Consider the following 14,581-nt stretch of genomic DNA (forward strand, 5'->3'; position numbering starts at 1 on the left):
TGCAAAGAAAATTACACTGCAATCAAATACAGCCTTTGGGCTGGAATCCGCTTACGATGAACACAACTCTGAAATTCTGACCCCTGAGAATTCTCGGTACTGAAGACAAAATCCCAACATCATTTTGGTTAGTTAGTTTGTTTATTTGTATGAATCTGATCCAAATATATTAGAACTACTTTTTAGAAACTATTTGCTTTGGCGTTAATAAGCTCCAAATTCATCGCAGCTTCTTTCTCCTTGTAATAAGACTTGCTAGAAGCCTAGAAGGACGCTTCATGTATATATGGAACCTTAAATATATTTTATTAGAGAGTAATTAAATTCAAATTATATTTTATATTTTATTTTTATAATTAAAGAAAAGTTAAATTAAAAAATTAGGATATTTTAATCAAATAAAAGTTTTACACTCTCATTCACACTTTTACTACAAGTCAATACATATCCGGCCCTTAGTAGCCAATGTGCCTTTGTATATCTTTTTTGTCTGTTTGGGTAATGCATGAAGGTTACTATAAAATATAAATTACCAAAAAAGAAAAGCAAATGAGAGAGACGCACAAACCAAACACCGAGGTTATCTTTCAAACCAAACACAGCATTAGGGATATATGGATCTGGGGATTTTGTCAATGGATGATAAAGAGGTGCCTCAGGTCAAAAACAAGGTTTTGGAATGATAATGAGGCAGAAGTTTAACTGTTTTTTTTTTAACCTATTTTACCGTGAAACAAACGAAGCTAGGGAAGGATAGTCATTTGTCCTGTGTAGGATTACAAAGAAATGACCTTTTAAATTTTAACAGCATCCAAACAAAGACCACCAACAAAATACGACATAAAAAAAAGTCTTATTGATAAAGCTACAAATGGTCAGAATGCACATTTCCAATATCAAAAACTTGGACCCCATGTGCTGACCCACACGGCCACAACTACCTTTTAATTGTAAGCTGAAGAGCAAGATTACATAAAAATTATACATTCACAGAACTGGGCATCTATCTAATATTAAGATGCTGCCTAGCTACAAGGAATTTACACATGGTAACTCAAAAACCTCTACTTCTGGAGGTATCTTGTCTCCAATCCGTACTGTTCTGTGCAGCTCCAAAGCTGGGTGGTGTCCCATAAAACTGGCCTTCAACCAGCTGCCCAGCAAAATGTAAGGGTTGTACCGTGTCAGTGCCTTGGACAGAAAGGCCCTGGGATCCAACCCACCACACCCCTTGCTGCCACATGGGAGCAGGAAATTGCTGGGTTTGGCCTTGCATCATATTCATCGGGGGCTGTAGAGGCTGCGTAGGCATTTGTGGTGACACACGCGGTCCCATAGGCCGAGAGGGCTGAACGGAAGCCTGGTTAGATTGCATCAACACTTGGTTTACCATATGTGGAGGCATCAGTGGCTGCTGGAAGTTGTTCACTGGTTGTGCCACTGGGGAAGGCAGCTGCTGCTGTTGTAGGGATTGTGGCTGCCATTCAGGGATGTCGTCATCATCATTCCAAGGCTGAACCTCAACCCCTGAACGACTGTCCACCCAATTGCCAGAGTTGGCACTTAGTGCGGTCTGGCCATAATTGTGTACCAGTTCTCTCATTTGCTCAACTGGACGAGGTACAGGTTGAGAGGGGGCAAGGAAGGCGGCCATGCCAGAGCCACGTGAAAGTTTGGGAACCGAAGAGGCTGTTACGTTTGTGCCTCTAACGAAATCAAATTCTGGGAGGTCATCCTCGTCCCTGCGAGCTGCCGGGCCAAAGCCGGGCGGTACATCGTCAATGGGTTCATCATCAGGTGGAGGCTCAGGATCAGTGGGAGGTGGTCCCGAAGGTAATGGAGGTGTTGAAGTTGCATTGGTATTGCCATTTGCATTAGCATCCTTATCTTGTCTCCTTAAAGTGTATTGCTGCTTTTTTGAACTGTGTTTGTGATGGGAAGATGAATTGGGTGATATAGAGGAAGTTAAATGAGCCTTCTTCCATACTACCACCCCAATTAGGCTATTATCTGTACTACAAAGTGCCTCTGCTTGGTCCTTCGGCAAGAGATTGCCAAGAATTTCAACCATTCTTGTGTGAGGTGGGCAGAAGTATAGTTCAACACCAGGTAGCTCGGCAAACCCCACTCTCTCGTCCATAACATACGAATCAACCACCTTTAAAAGGCAGACAAATAAACAAAGATTTAGGGTTAGATCAAAGATAAAACTTAGAAGCAGTGCAGAAAGAAAAAAAAAAAAATATATATATATATATATATATGATTAGTCATCACCTCAGAAAGATTTGCACGCCCACTCTGAGAGGAACCCTCCTTCCAACAAAATTGGACGACCTGCAGAGGATGGAAACTTCATGAATAATGGCCATGATGGAAACAGATTCATCCTTCAAAAGTACACAAGAAATATCACAAAATGCATAGTCTTCTGGTGATTGGTGATTGGTGGACATACTGATTTTAAAACCCAGATACCCAAGTGAGGCCAGACCAACGCAAGGGTCCTCCAAACCCCCAAGAGTAGTGGGTGCAGGAAATGATGAAAGCAAACAAAAAGTGGAAACGACAGGCTCCCCATCTCTGGAACGCCCCCTGGCCCACCACACAAGCGTTTCCTTAGCTCCCTTGACATTTCTGGAACACCCCCTGAGTCCCCCCAAGAGTCCCAATGTTCCCCATCTATATGGACATAATAGTATTACATGCCAGTTCTGAAAAAGTGAAAATCATATCCCCGTTTCTACAGGCCAAACACCTAAACCATTTACTATAAAAATTATGTGCGCCCCCATAAACTAAGAACCACCACCCATTTATATGATTGAGTTTTGCTTGTAGGATATAGGCATATGTTCCTCTATATCCGCATCTAAAATCCACCAGATATGCGGGAATGAATTTTTTGCAGGAAATCGCTGACAACAGCTTTCTGAAATTGTAATATTTTGTTCTTTTAAGGTTTATAGTTCTATACACAAAGGCCAACGATGCTTCAAATTTTTTTTAGCTTTCGACCAAGATAAAATACTGAGAAATTTAACAAAGGAAACAATTAAGATATTTTCAAAGATCATTTCCAAAGCCTAATCACCATCCCCATTAATCAAAAGAATATGTCATTTAATGCATGATCTAACATGTGGGTACTTCAGATGAGTAGATCACAAGGCTCCACACTGCAATGGCAATAGGATTAGTAAGGACTGACATGATATACAAAATTAATCAAAATAATGAAAAGTAAGGACTATGAGATACCATAATTGCACGACTCCGGGACATATGGAGACCTTGGAGGAATTTCTCAAATGCATTGAGTCTGACCCTCCCCTTGATCTCAAGAAAGTTAGGCCACTCCTTTGTAGATGTTTTTTCACCACTGTAACAAAATCAGATCAGAAAGTACCAATTAAATGGTTTTTTTTCACAGATAAAACCATAATCTAGAGTAGAAAACAAGCAAGACAAGCAAAAAATTTAAACAAAGATAAGATTTGCACCTTTTAAATAAGCCAATAACTGTGACCAAGGTTGAGACATTCAACTTTAGTGTACCTTCCCAGATATGCTCGCCCTTGGATGCAGCACCAGGAGGGGAGGCTCTCATGTCTTTTAGAATGTCATTGGATTTCACATTACTATCTGTCCTTTTGTATTTTGCATCCATTTTCTCTAATTTACTTGGGGTGGTATCTACAGGATCTACTGAACCAAGATCTGAAGAATCCAATTTGGTGCCAACATCAGGACACCTCTTCTCACCTGAGATAGTTGCATCCTGTCCAGAAGCTACTGGTAAATTTTCAGATGGTGGTTCTGAATCAAGAGATTCCATGAATTCATCTAGGGAGACTATTGGGGGAAGAAACTCTGAATCCCTCAATTCATCCACCATGAACCCTTGCATATAATCAGTTCCATCGTGCTGAATAGCACTTGTGTTACTTGGTGGAGTTTTGTCTTCTAAGATATTCTTCTCAGGCTTAACAGCCATTTCAGATGTTTCAGTAGCACTAGGTTTAGATGGAAGCTGAGCATTCATTTCAATGGTTTTGGGTTGAATTTGAGAAAGTGAACTTGCCCCAACAGCAACCTCAACTGAAACACTATCATCTTGTTCAAACTCCACTTGAAACTCACCTTTATGTGTTTTCCTCACCAATCGTCTAATGTCGACTTCTGTATCTGGCAAAACTACCATCTGTGCAAACTCTTCTGCTTTGGCAAGTCTCCACTGAGATAGCTCTTTTGAAGCAAGTTCCTCTGCAGTCATAGAACAGAGACGTTCTGGGGTAATTTCTCCAGACATCACTTTTTCTCTCAGCTCTGGATTATTACGATCTTTCAAATTGAACAAAAGAGACCTGCCCTTCTCCTTGTACTTCTTATTAACACCTCCAAATAATTTGAAGAGCTCAGCTTCAATTTTGAAGGCCAATGTTTGTAGAGTTTCACATGCTTGTTCTACCCCATCTCTACATGCTTCCTCATGTTCTAATTTGGGTCTTTTGGCAGGATGACATTCATCTGTTTCAGCAACTTCTACTTTTAGGTCTGTTGCCCAGCAAAGCCCATTGCCCTGTAAAAGCTCGTCTTTGATGAGAAAACTGTTGATGAATGAAGCATCTTCTTCAGGAAAGACCTGCTTCAATTGGAATTCTTGTCCATCAACCTTCCAGATCTTTGATGCATTTTCTGCATTTTCATTAGACAAAACTTCTTGAGCAGAAGTTTGACCATCATTGGGTTCATGAGCAGAACTGAGATCTTGTAGAGGAAGGGTCTCCAAATGCCTTTCAGGTACATGACCTGATGCCATATCCACAGTTGCTGAAACAGACTCAGCTGGCTGAGAATCTTCATGGACCTGCCTTGGAACATATGCAGCTTCATTCTGTGAAGTCTTTCCCTCATCTGACGGTTTATTCTGCTGCTGAGAAACCAAGGCCAAGGCAGCGGTTAATGATTCTCTCAACTTTGACCTGACTGATTCAAATGACTCAGTTTGGGCCTTTGGAGATGGTTCCATCTGAGCTGTTCGCTTGTTTGGTAATGACAAATGTTGTGACCCTGCTTTAGTGGGCATAGTCTCTATTCGTACAGTTTGCTTTGATATTGAGAATTGGCGTGTCATCAGGTTGCTGGGCATGGGCTCCATTTGTGCTGGCTGCTTGTTAGCTAATAAATGTGGTGAGCCCAGGTAAGTGGACCTTGGTTCCATTTGAGCTGTTTGCTTGCCAGGTGTTGGAAACTGTTGTGGTGCCACATTGCTGGGTATGGGTTCCACATTGCTGTAGCCCTGGACTATTGGACATGATCAAAACACCTACCAGCAACACAATGTATGTACATATGAATATCAAGTTCACTTAGTACAGTTGCAAAGATAATAGGTATGAAGTGTCCCCAGCTCACACCAACAATACCATGAAGGCCCGTATGAAGAAGGATTAAGATGTTTCTGAACAGGTTCTTCCAAGACCTACATTGCAGAAAGATCAATGCAGAAAATAGGTTAGCCTCCTGAAACACATAGGTAACTAGAAAACACAACTTCACCTCCAAAATCAAGTTTTCAGAACAGAGATTAAATTGGTACAATGGTTAAGCAGTGGGCACATTACATGGCATTTATAGGGAAGTTAAAGGAAGAAAGATTTACAAGAAACCAATTAAAAAAAATCATTCTCTAAAAAAAAACATCTTCTTGGACAGTACTTACAAATATGTAAAAATTTTAATCCAAACCATCCATCACATGGGGACATTGTGGAGTGGTGGCTTGCACTTTTCTCCAGTCCATACCAGCCTCATATCTCACCACCTTGTTTCAGAATTCCCCCAAGTAACATTATCCATCAAATGTAATGATTTTTTCATTTACAAAAGGTCCATTAAGAAGTGCTTAGTCTTCATATACACAGCTATGATTTTTAGACTGAAATTTGCGACATTAAATTGAGGGAGGAGAAGCGCCTCTGGTGTAGGACAAGTAGAGTACCCTGCAACTTTCAGATCTGGTAGTGGGCCTTGTAGAGTGAAAGAAGATTGGGTGATCAATTATGAAGAATAGAAATGAAAAGATAAACAGCATGCTGTCCACCAAAGAAGAGGAGATTAGAAAAAAAGAGAAGCTTTACCGTTGTGAGCAAAAAGATAGATCACTTAGAAGAAGAAACAAGTGTAAAAGAGGAAAAATGGAAAAATACTACGCTACAACCAGAATTCACTAAACCAAACTTTCATTCATCACTCATCAGACATACTCTTCTAAATTTCAACTACCACCACTGTTTATAGACTCGGCATAGGGCTCAGATCTTCCTTTAAAGCTCCAAACTCAACTTGGGAACAAACCCATAAGCAACCCATGGGGTCATTTAAACTTCTTCCAATCCTGAACCTCTTGCTTCACTTAAGCTACAAGCATCTTGGTCCAGTTCTTCTTTCTTGGAAATCCATCTTATTCTTCCAGCTTCCTCTTGCTACGATTACAGTTTTCCTTATATCTTTCTCTCTTTTTTTTTGATAATTGAAAGAATTTTATTAATCTCAAAGGATAAAAAAGTACAGCTTTCCTATTCACTAGAACAAGTTACAAGGTAGCACAACAAAAAGATCTTCCCTAGAAACCCCAAGTTTGGCCAAAGAATCAGCCATAGTATTTTCCAACCCGTTCACCCATTTAACATCAACTCTCATATTATTGGTTAGCCACTTCCCCCTTTTGAGGAGGTCTCTGTATTCCCAAATGGCAGCATCAGTGTTAGAGAGCCAGCCTATTACCACTTAAGAATCCCCTTCTATCAGCAGATGTTCCACCCCAAGCTGGTTGACAATCTGAATCCCTTGTACAGCAGCTAGTATTTCTGCCCTTGTAGAATCTCCCACTGGTCCTTAGAAGAAATAAATAATGTTGCTGCCCTTGTTCCTCATCACACCCCCTATACCTAAGGCCCAGGGTTACCTTGGTTGCTCCTATCAAAGTTTAATTTGACACCTTCTGGAGGAGGTTGCCATTCTATCACACTTCTATTCTTCTTAGTGGAGGTTAGCCACTGCTGACCAGTTCCTCTAAAGGTAATCAAATAAGAAATCAGCAAACATACCCAAGGTCTTCAGCCAATGGATTACTCTTGTCAAAATACAGTCCTTCACTTCAGCCAAGCTTCTTTCCTTCTCTAGGTATACTCTAGCATTCCTTTCCTCCCAAATAGTCCATGAAGTAGCTGCCTTGAGACATTTCCACATGGCTTTACCTCTTCTCGTATGCCACCCAAAAAATAGATGGATTAAATAGCAAACTTACATCAGATGGCTGAATCCACATAAAACCGAATAAACTAAAGCTCCATCTCCATAAAGCTGCAGCAAGAAGATATCAATAAATGGAAACAGTCCTCATTATGGACCTTACACAAGAAACACCAGTTCGGAGAGAGACAAAGAAGTCTCTTTTTTTGCATGTTTTCCAAAGTCTGTTTTTCCCATAGTAAACTTCCCAACAGAGTACAGCAATTTTGGGGAAATAGGGCTTACCCAAACTTCTTTAACAGGAAAAACTCAAGGGTTGGGGCTGGAACTTAGGGATTTTAGAAAAGAAGCACAGGTAAAGATACCTTTAGGCAGGGGAGTCCAAACTCTGTGATCAAGTCTTGTAGGGTCCAAATAAACTGACTCAAGTAAATAAAGCAACTCAGTAACACAAGTTAACTCATCATCCCTTAATCCCCTACAAAAGCTAAACTTCCAATTTAAAGACAAGGGAAGAAACGGATCCAGAAGACACTTTGAAATTGGCTCATTTTTGTAAAGGGAAAGGGAGTATAAGGAAGGAAAACGATATTTGAGGGGTTGATTACCCACCCAAACATACTACCAAAACCGAAAAGAATTACCAGAGTAAGCATCAGACTTGATAAACCTAAGGAAGGAAAGGAGGATATCATGTATAGCCTTCCAAGGTGTTGTGAGGGTAACCCAACAAGATATCCCAGCATCCCAACCATCTCTCTCTCTTGAATCCATCTTCATAACCACTTCCCTAGGAGGGTTTCATTCTTTTGCACTAAGTTCCCTATCCCCAAGCCCCCTTCTTCCTTAGATTTAGTGACTATCTCCCATCTAAGTAGATGATCCTTCTTCACATCTCCTGGTTCCCACAAGAAATCCCTCATTACCTTCTCCAAATTCTTAGCCTCCCTTGTGGGAATCCTAAGGACTGAAAGGTAATAAGTTGGAAGGTTGGCGAGTGTGGCCCTAATCAGTCACCCTACCCCTATAGAGATGTAACTCTTTTTCCAGGCTGCCAAGTATTTAGCAAATTTCTCCATAATATGGGACCAAAAACTACTCTCTTTAGAGTTTGCACCTAAGGGGAGACCTAAGTAAGTCAAAGGCCAAGAGGAGATGGCACAACCTAAGAACCCTGCAATAGACTCTACCTCCAAATCCTCCAAGTTTCTACCAGCCACACAGCTTTTATCCAAATTTATCCTCAAGTTGGAAGCATGTTCAAAATCTCTTATTAAGCTCTTGAGGTTGTCCACCTTACTTAAATCATTCCCTTCACAGAAGATAACAATATCATCAGCGAACTAAAGGTGGGCTACCAGTATGCCTCTTCTCCCTAATCTCCATCCCTTTATTAGGTCCTCAACTGCTTTGGAAATCAATCTATTGAACACATCAGCAACAAGTGTAAAGAAGAAAGGAGAGAGTGAATCACCTTGCCTTAGGCCTCTATTGGCTGGAAAGAAGTCCTTCACCACACCATTAACTAAGACTAAGTAGTGGCAAGAATTTAGACAGCCACTTATCCAGTTACACCATTTGTTCTCAAAGCCACGCCTTCATAACACCTCTAATAAGAAACTCCAATCCACTAAGTCATAAGCCTTTTCCAAATCTAGTTTGCAGACAAAACCTTTTTTGCTGGATCTCCTCTTCTCCTCCACACTCCCATTTGCAATCAAGATCTGATCTGTAATTTGCCTATCTTGTACAAAATCTCCTTTTCCTTACATCTTTCCCTTTTGTAGCTTCATTTTCCTCTTTTGACATCTCCCCTCTTTGACTGTTATGCAAGCTTTCACAAGGTGCTTAGAGAATCCCTTTAAATTTTAAAAGATTAAAACCTACCCTTCTCCTTCTCTTCCTTCAAGGAAAGAAACCAATTGCTTTCTTCCTTGCCTGAAAAATTCAAGCAATGCAATGAAATTACCTCTACCATTCCTCCTCCAATCCTTCTCTCTACTTTGTATGTTCTTCCTTACCTCCTTAAAACTCTTCCAATCCAAACTTTTATCCTTTGCAAGGTGTCATCAACAAAGTTCTGGTATCAAGCAACAAACTCAAAGCCTACCAAAAAAACCCACAACTTCTTTAACTCCAAAATCTCAAAGATACCTTCCCACCTACTTTGACCTCTTCAAATAAGAGAATTTTTTGCTTCAAAATTCACTAACCTCCTCATGGATGAAAATTCTCTTTCTCCATTGATGATATCCTTACTGGTTTCATCCTTCACACTTCACTACACCAGATTTACAAGATACAGGATTGCAAACTAGATTTTCTATTCTCAATTAATTAAACACTATTCTCAATAGACAATACTATTATCAATTAATTAAAACACAATTCCCAAAGTAATAATATAATGGTGATCGCGATTCTTGATAACTTTCTTCCAAAACATTTTTATTTCCTTCCTCAATATGGTGAAAATATTCATCAACACAGTTAGAGGCTGGAGAGAAGTCTTGGAAACCAACAGAAAAGGTAAAGGGGTAAAGAGTGCAGAACTGCTAAGACATTATTGGGGGGGGGGGGGGGTGTCAAGCAATGCAGATAGCTCCATTTTTCCCAATCCTGGATTGGGAAGTGGAGTTTAGTTCACTGTTGTTAAGTAATAGCTCCATTTTTCCCAATCCAGGTTCACCGGACAACAGATGGTGGAGAGGAAACAAGGACGGGAACTTCTTGGCAAATCCTATTCCCTCCATTTGTTGGCCATGATTCAAACGAAGTTCCATGGAAGTGGATCTAGAGGGCAAGTGTCCCATTCAAAGTAGTATTTTTCATTTGAGCAGCTAGTCTAAATAAAATCCAAACCATTGACAATCTCATGGCTAGAGCGATGTTGGTGTTGAATCAATGCACCTCATGCAAGAGTGATAGGGAGTTTTCCAACCATTTATTACTTCATTTCCCATCTGCAACTATTCTCTACTTGGCCTGTAAGTTTCTTTTTTCTTTTTTCTTTTTTCTTTTTTTTTGGATCAGTATTGGCCTGTAAGTTATTTCAGCAATAGATTATATCTATGGCATTCTCCCCCCCCCCACAGTAATCTATTGGATCTTGTGGAGTGAGAGGAATAGTTGGATTTCTAAAGGCATGTCCTCCCACTGGAATTGGTGATAGGCAGGGCTAAGAGGTATTTCATCAAATGTGCTAGCCTCAAGAAAGATTTCACTGGCCTCTCTTTTCAATTATTTTGTGACCAATGGGGTCAAAGTATTGGGACAAATAGTCCTTCTGATCGTATCTTTTGATTGTAAATTCCTTCCATGACTCTGGTGTCCATAGATAATATTGTTGGACCCTTTTCATCTTGAAGGGGTTAGCTTTGTATTTAACAGGAATTTCCCTCTTATCATTAATACAATCATTTTATTTTACCTTTCAAGAGAACACAAAAGAGAAAGAAACATTTGAAGAGTCACCTCCATGTAATTAACAAGATTCAAGAAAAAGGAATTTGCAATATCTTTAAAAGGGGATAATAACCCAATGCCCTGCATATTCTAATTCTTGATTCTTGGAAGATTTTAAATACTTCAAGAATCAAACTAAACATTCCGTATGAAACAATCAATTATTACACGCACCAAGCACCAAATGAGCTATAAAATCAATCAAATAAAGTGATAAACCTGAGACACAAGCTACCACTAATAAAAATGTGAAATTTAGTTATACACCTAGAGATAAATCCAATGCTTTAAAAGCGCACAAGGGGCTTTTCACACCCAAGGCACAAGACGAGACATGTGCCTTTTACAAGAAAGGCACAAAAAAAATTCAAAAAATATGCAAAAAATGCAAAAAAAAATATTAAAATAGTATTAATTCAAAAAATACAAACTTAAATTGTAAAAGAAATTAAATGTTTTAAAAAGCCTATTGGAGCAAATTAAAATACATAAACTAACATACTAAACATATTCAATGCATGGTCCCGAATCCTTATCTTTTAAGATTAGAAATCAAATGTTGTTTGATGAAGAATGTCTTTATTAAGAAGGATAAGAAGGATAAGTGCACAACACTTGCTCTAGTCTTACACTGTTACCTCATCCTTCTTAATACAAGGCATTCTTCATCAGACAACATTTTATTCCTGACCCTAAAATATAATGAATTATAACTAAAATTACAAAACCAATTTCTTTATATAAGAACCATGAATTTAGGACCCCAGCATTGACTTGTTTGAGGTTGCCTCAAGGGTCTTGGTCAGGGGGCCAAGGGCGAAATCCCCACTCCCCAGGCCAACCACTTTGCTTCAAAAGCTACACAAATGAGCTGAGGTGCAAGCACACTAGGCATGCACCCTTTCAAAGGGGCTGCACTTGGGCCTGAGAAGGGGAACACCTTCTCACCTCTAAAAATCCTTATTTTTTATAATGAGAAAACAATAGATGAAAAATGGGATACTCTTTTCCCATGTGCAGCAATCAACTGGGCTGAAACTCACCACATGAAAAAGGCTGAACCTGGAGAAAAATTCAGACTCCATTCCAGCTGTCACTGAGTTATATGTGGAAAATTAAATAAATAGTAAATAAAATAATATCATAAATGGAATCAACCTTTTTTATCTACACAGCACCCTAGAACTATCCCTGTGGGCAGATGTGAGATGATACAGACAAGGTAAAACTCATGTTTAAGTTAACCAATGTTCAATAAAAGCTATAAGCTCAGATGAAGCAATTACATTGAAGGCAGCTATCCAATTCTGGCCCCTAACATCCAGCACATTTTGCACTAACTAGCTGTTCTTAGACATTTCATTGTTCTCAGGCTTGTCAACCTGAGATTTAACCAACGAATTATTACATACGTAATAAGTGGAACTATTACATACGTAATAGCTCACACTTTCGTGAAATGTTACATAAGTTCACATAGAGAGGTTCGCCCAGGCTACAGAACCTGAAGTTAACCACTCAGCCTAAAGAATAGTGCTACGAAGATAGAAATCTGAAGTTAGCTACTCAACCTAAAGAATAGTGCTACGAAGATAGAAATCTCAAGTCTGGAATCGATAACCTAATCTTAACAGCAACCAGAAACGCACAGCTGAATTCAATCATCCTGAATGATTAAAATCTTTCTAGGAAAGCACGACCAAGGTTCCTCACACAGAGGAATAACAAATCGGTATAAACACATGCGAAAGTATAAAAAGAACAAATTGCACAAGCCGCAACGATCAATAGAACTTCGTTTAATTTATTCTACTAAACAGAACAATCAAGCGCACTGACTGAACCCACCTAGCACAACGAATGGAGAGAGAGAAAGAGAGAGAGAACTAAAATCACTATACAGAAATAACCCAAAAAGGACAAAATTATCAGAGAGCTCTACAGAAGCAAAAACCCTAACCCCAACCATACAAGCTATCCTCATGTAACGGAAGAAAAAAAAATCAATTATTCAAGTAAAAACACTTGTTTCGCTAACCTGCCTTCATATTCAGTCCTCCTTTCTATAATTTCCTGGAATCAAGCTAGCACGCAGTCACGAATGCTCAGAACTTTAACAGTTAACTAAACAAAACAAAGTAAATAGAGAGCAGAACTCACCGAAGCACTAAATGAAACCCTAATAAACCAGAGTTTTAACAAAAAGATTCAAAATTTTAAGGCACAAGAAAACAGAAAGAAGGAAAACAGAGACAATTTAATGGAAAATGCTGTACAGAAAAAACGCACCACTAAATGAAAAATGGCGCCTCGAGGAACAATGAACAGAGAACAAGTACTACTAACAGCAGCAGAAGAGAAACGAACAGGTTGAGATTCCACAAGCCTTGAATAACAACCCTCAATTGCTCAGATTTCAGAGAGACAGGAGAAATTCAACGTCGCCTGTTTGTGTTCACATTACATGTAATGTAAGCTCAAATCTACTCCAAAACGAGAAAAGAGAGAGTAGGGCAAAGTTTGGTCTATATACGATTTGGCTTTACCTGTTATCACTTGCGAAATTACCGGATTACCCTGCCTGTCTAGAGGATCAAATCATCGAATTAATTGATTGACGTGTCACGCTGTTTTAGCCCTTTCTGTAACCCCAGTTGTCGACGTGGCAATAAACCTTGAATGGATTGACGTGTCATGCCAATGAAACTCCCCAACTGTCCAAGTTTTTCCCATATCAGATGAATCCTCCATGAATTCCTAGGGCACATTCCTGTCCTGTGAATTGGAAACATCTCCCCATGATAATATCAGAAATAATGATGTCACACGTTATGGGGGAGTACTCTTGTAGGGTATGAATTGAACTCAGTTTTTCCTGAATTTGTTACTCGCACCAACCTCACCTCACACTGGAGTTCAAATCAGCCTCCACAACGTCTCATAGCACCTAGTACATTCCCGTCATAAAAATGGTAATATCATCATTGGAAGATGTTTTCAATACATGACAAATATGTGTTGTGAGAAGTTGTGGGGGGCTGATTTGAACTCCTCACACCTATAACATTTCTCATATTTATATGTTTATATATGTTGTCAACTATAATAAAATCAGATCTAATTAAATAATTCTGGCTTAAATTCGATTTGACTTGATTTTCATCAAGTTAAAATCTTTCTATAAAAAAAAAAAAAAGATTTGTATCAAGTTAGAATATTCAAGTTCAACCAATAAAAAGTTGGGATTTTCGAGTGAATTCAAATTAATTAAATATTTAATTAAATTGAGCTTGAAACAAGAAATAAATTTTAAAGTGAATTCAAACTCAAACTCAAATTTAATAATATTTTAATCAAACCAAACCAAGACATGCAAAAGATTGACTTTGGCTCTGTTCGATTGCACCCTTATTCATGGATCAGGATTTATTCCTCACCAAATGTGTCCCACACCAACTTCAAAATCAGGCTTATCTTCCATACTTGTATAATGTCATTCATACAAGAATATTCCCAATGCATGACTGCAAAGTATTATGAAGTCGGTGTAAAGAATAAACCCAAATACTTTTCCTTGCTCATTCCAATTTTAGGAAAGTGCCACGTGTTATATTACAATAACCACCCACAAATCAATGATAAAATGGAGGGAGCCACAGATCTTTTCAATGGCCAAAGAAATCACAAATGTTGGGTAAGTTAAAATGTAGCACCTTGTTATATGTGTTCTAACTAAAAAAAAGAGCAACATCGTCCAAGCCTTATCCCAATTACACGGGCTCTCTTATACTTAATGTCATATCTACTGTTAGATTATTAGCGTTCAAATCATTTATTATTTATTACTAATTCTGCCCAA

General features: G+C 38.9%; 1 protein-coding gene across 5 annotated transcripts; it reads right to left on the bottom strand.

Moving 5' to 3' along the window:
- Positions 1 to 834: 834 nt before the first annotated feature.
- Positions 835 to 13,224, bottom strand: LOC148842771 (SPOC domain / Transcription elongation factor S-II protein). 5 transcript variants are annotated; one of them, XM_088957415.1, is made up of 6 exons: positions 13,012 to 13,224; positions 5,430 to 5,485; positions 3,504 to 5,329; positions 3,262 to 3,382; positions 2,278 to 2,337; positions 835 to 2,158 (listed from the first exon to the last, which is right to left on the bottom strand). In XM_088957415.1, exons 3-6 carry the CDS (start codon positions 5,222 to 5,224, stop codon positions 1,055 to 1,057), a joined length of 3,006 nt encoding a protein of 1,001 aa, XP_088813541.1. In that variant the 5' UTR covers positions 5,225 to 5,329; positions 5,430 to 5,485; positions 13,012 to 13,224; the 3' UTR covers positions 835 to 1,054. The 5 variants fall into 5 exon arrangements, with proteins under 5 accessions (XP_088813541.1, XP_088813540.1, XP_088813543.1 ...); XM_088957414.1 differs by adding an exon at positions 5,726 to 6,032 and having other exon boundaries at positions 3,504 to 5,485; positions 13,012 to 13,217; XM_088957417.1 differs by lacking the exon at positions 13,012 to 13,224 and adding an exon at positions 12,761 to 12,841.
- Positions 13,225 to 14,581: the final 1,357 nt, after the last annotated feature.

Source organism: Nelumbo lutea, chromosome 8 (assembly GCF_056320005.1).
Source record: "Nelumbo lutea isolate HS-2025 chromosome 8, American lotus-T2T, whole genome shotgun sequence".
NCBI classification, from domain to species: domain Eukaryota; kingdom Viridiplantae; phylum Streptophyta; class Magnoliopsida; order Proteales; family Nelumbonaceae; genus Nelumbo; species Nelumbo lutea.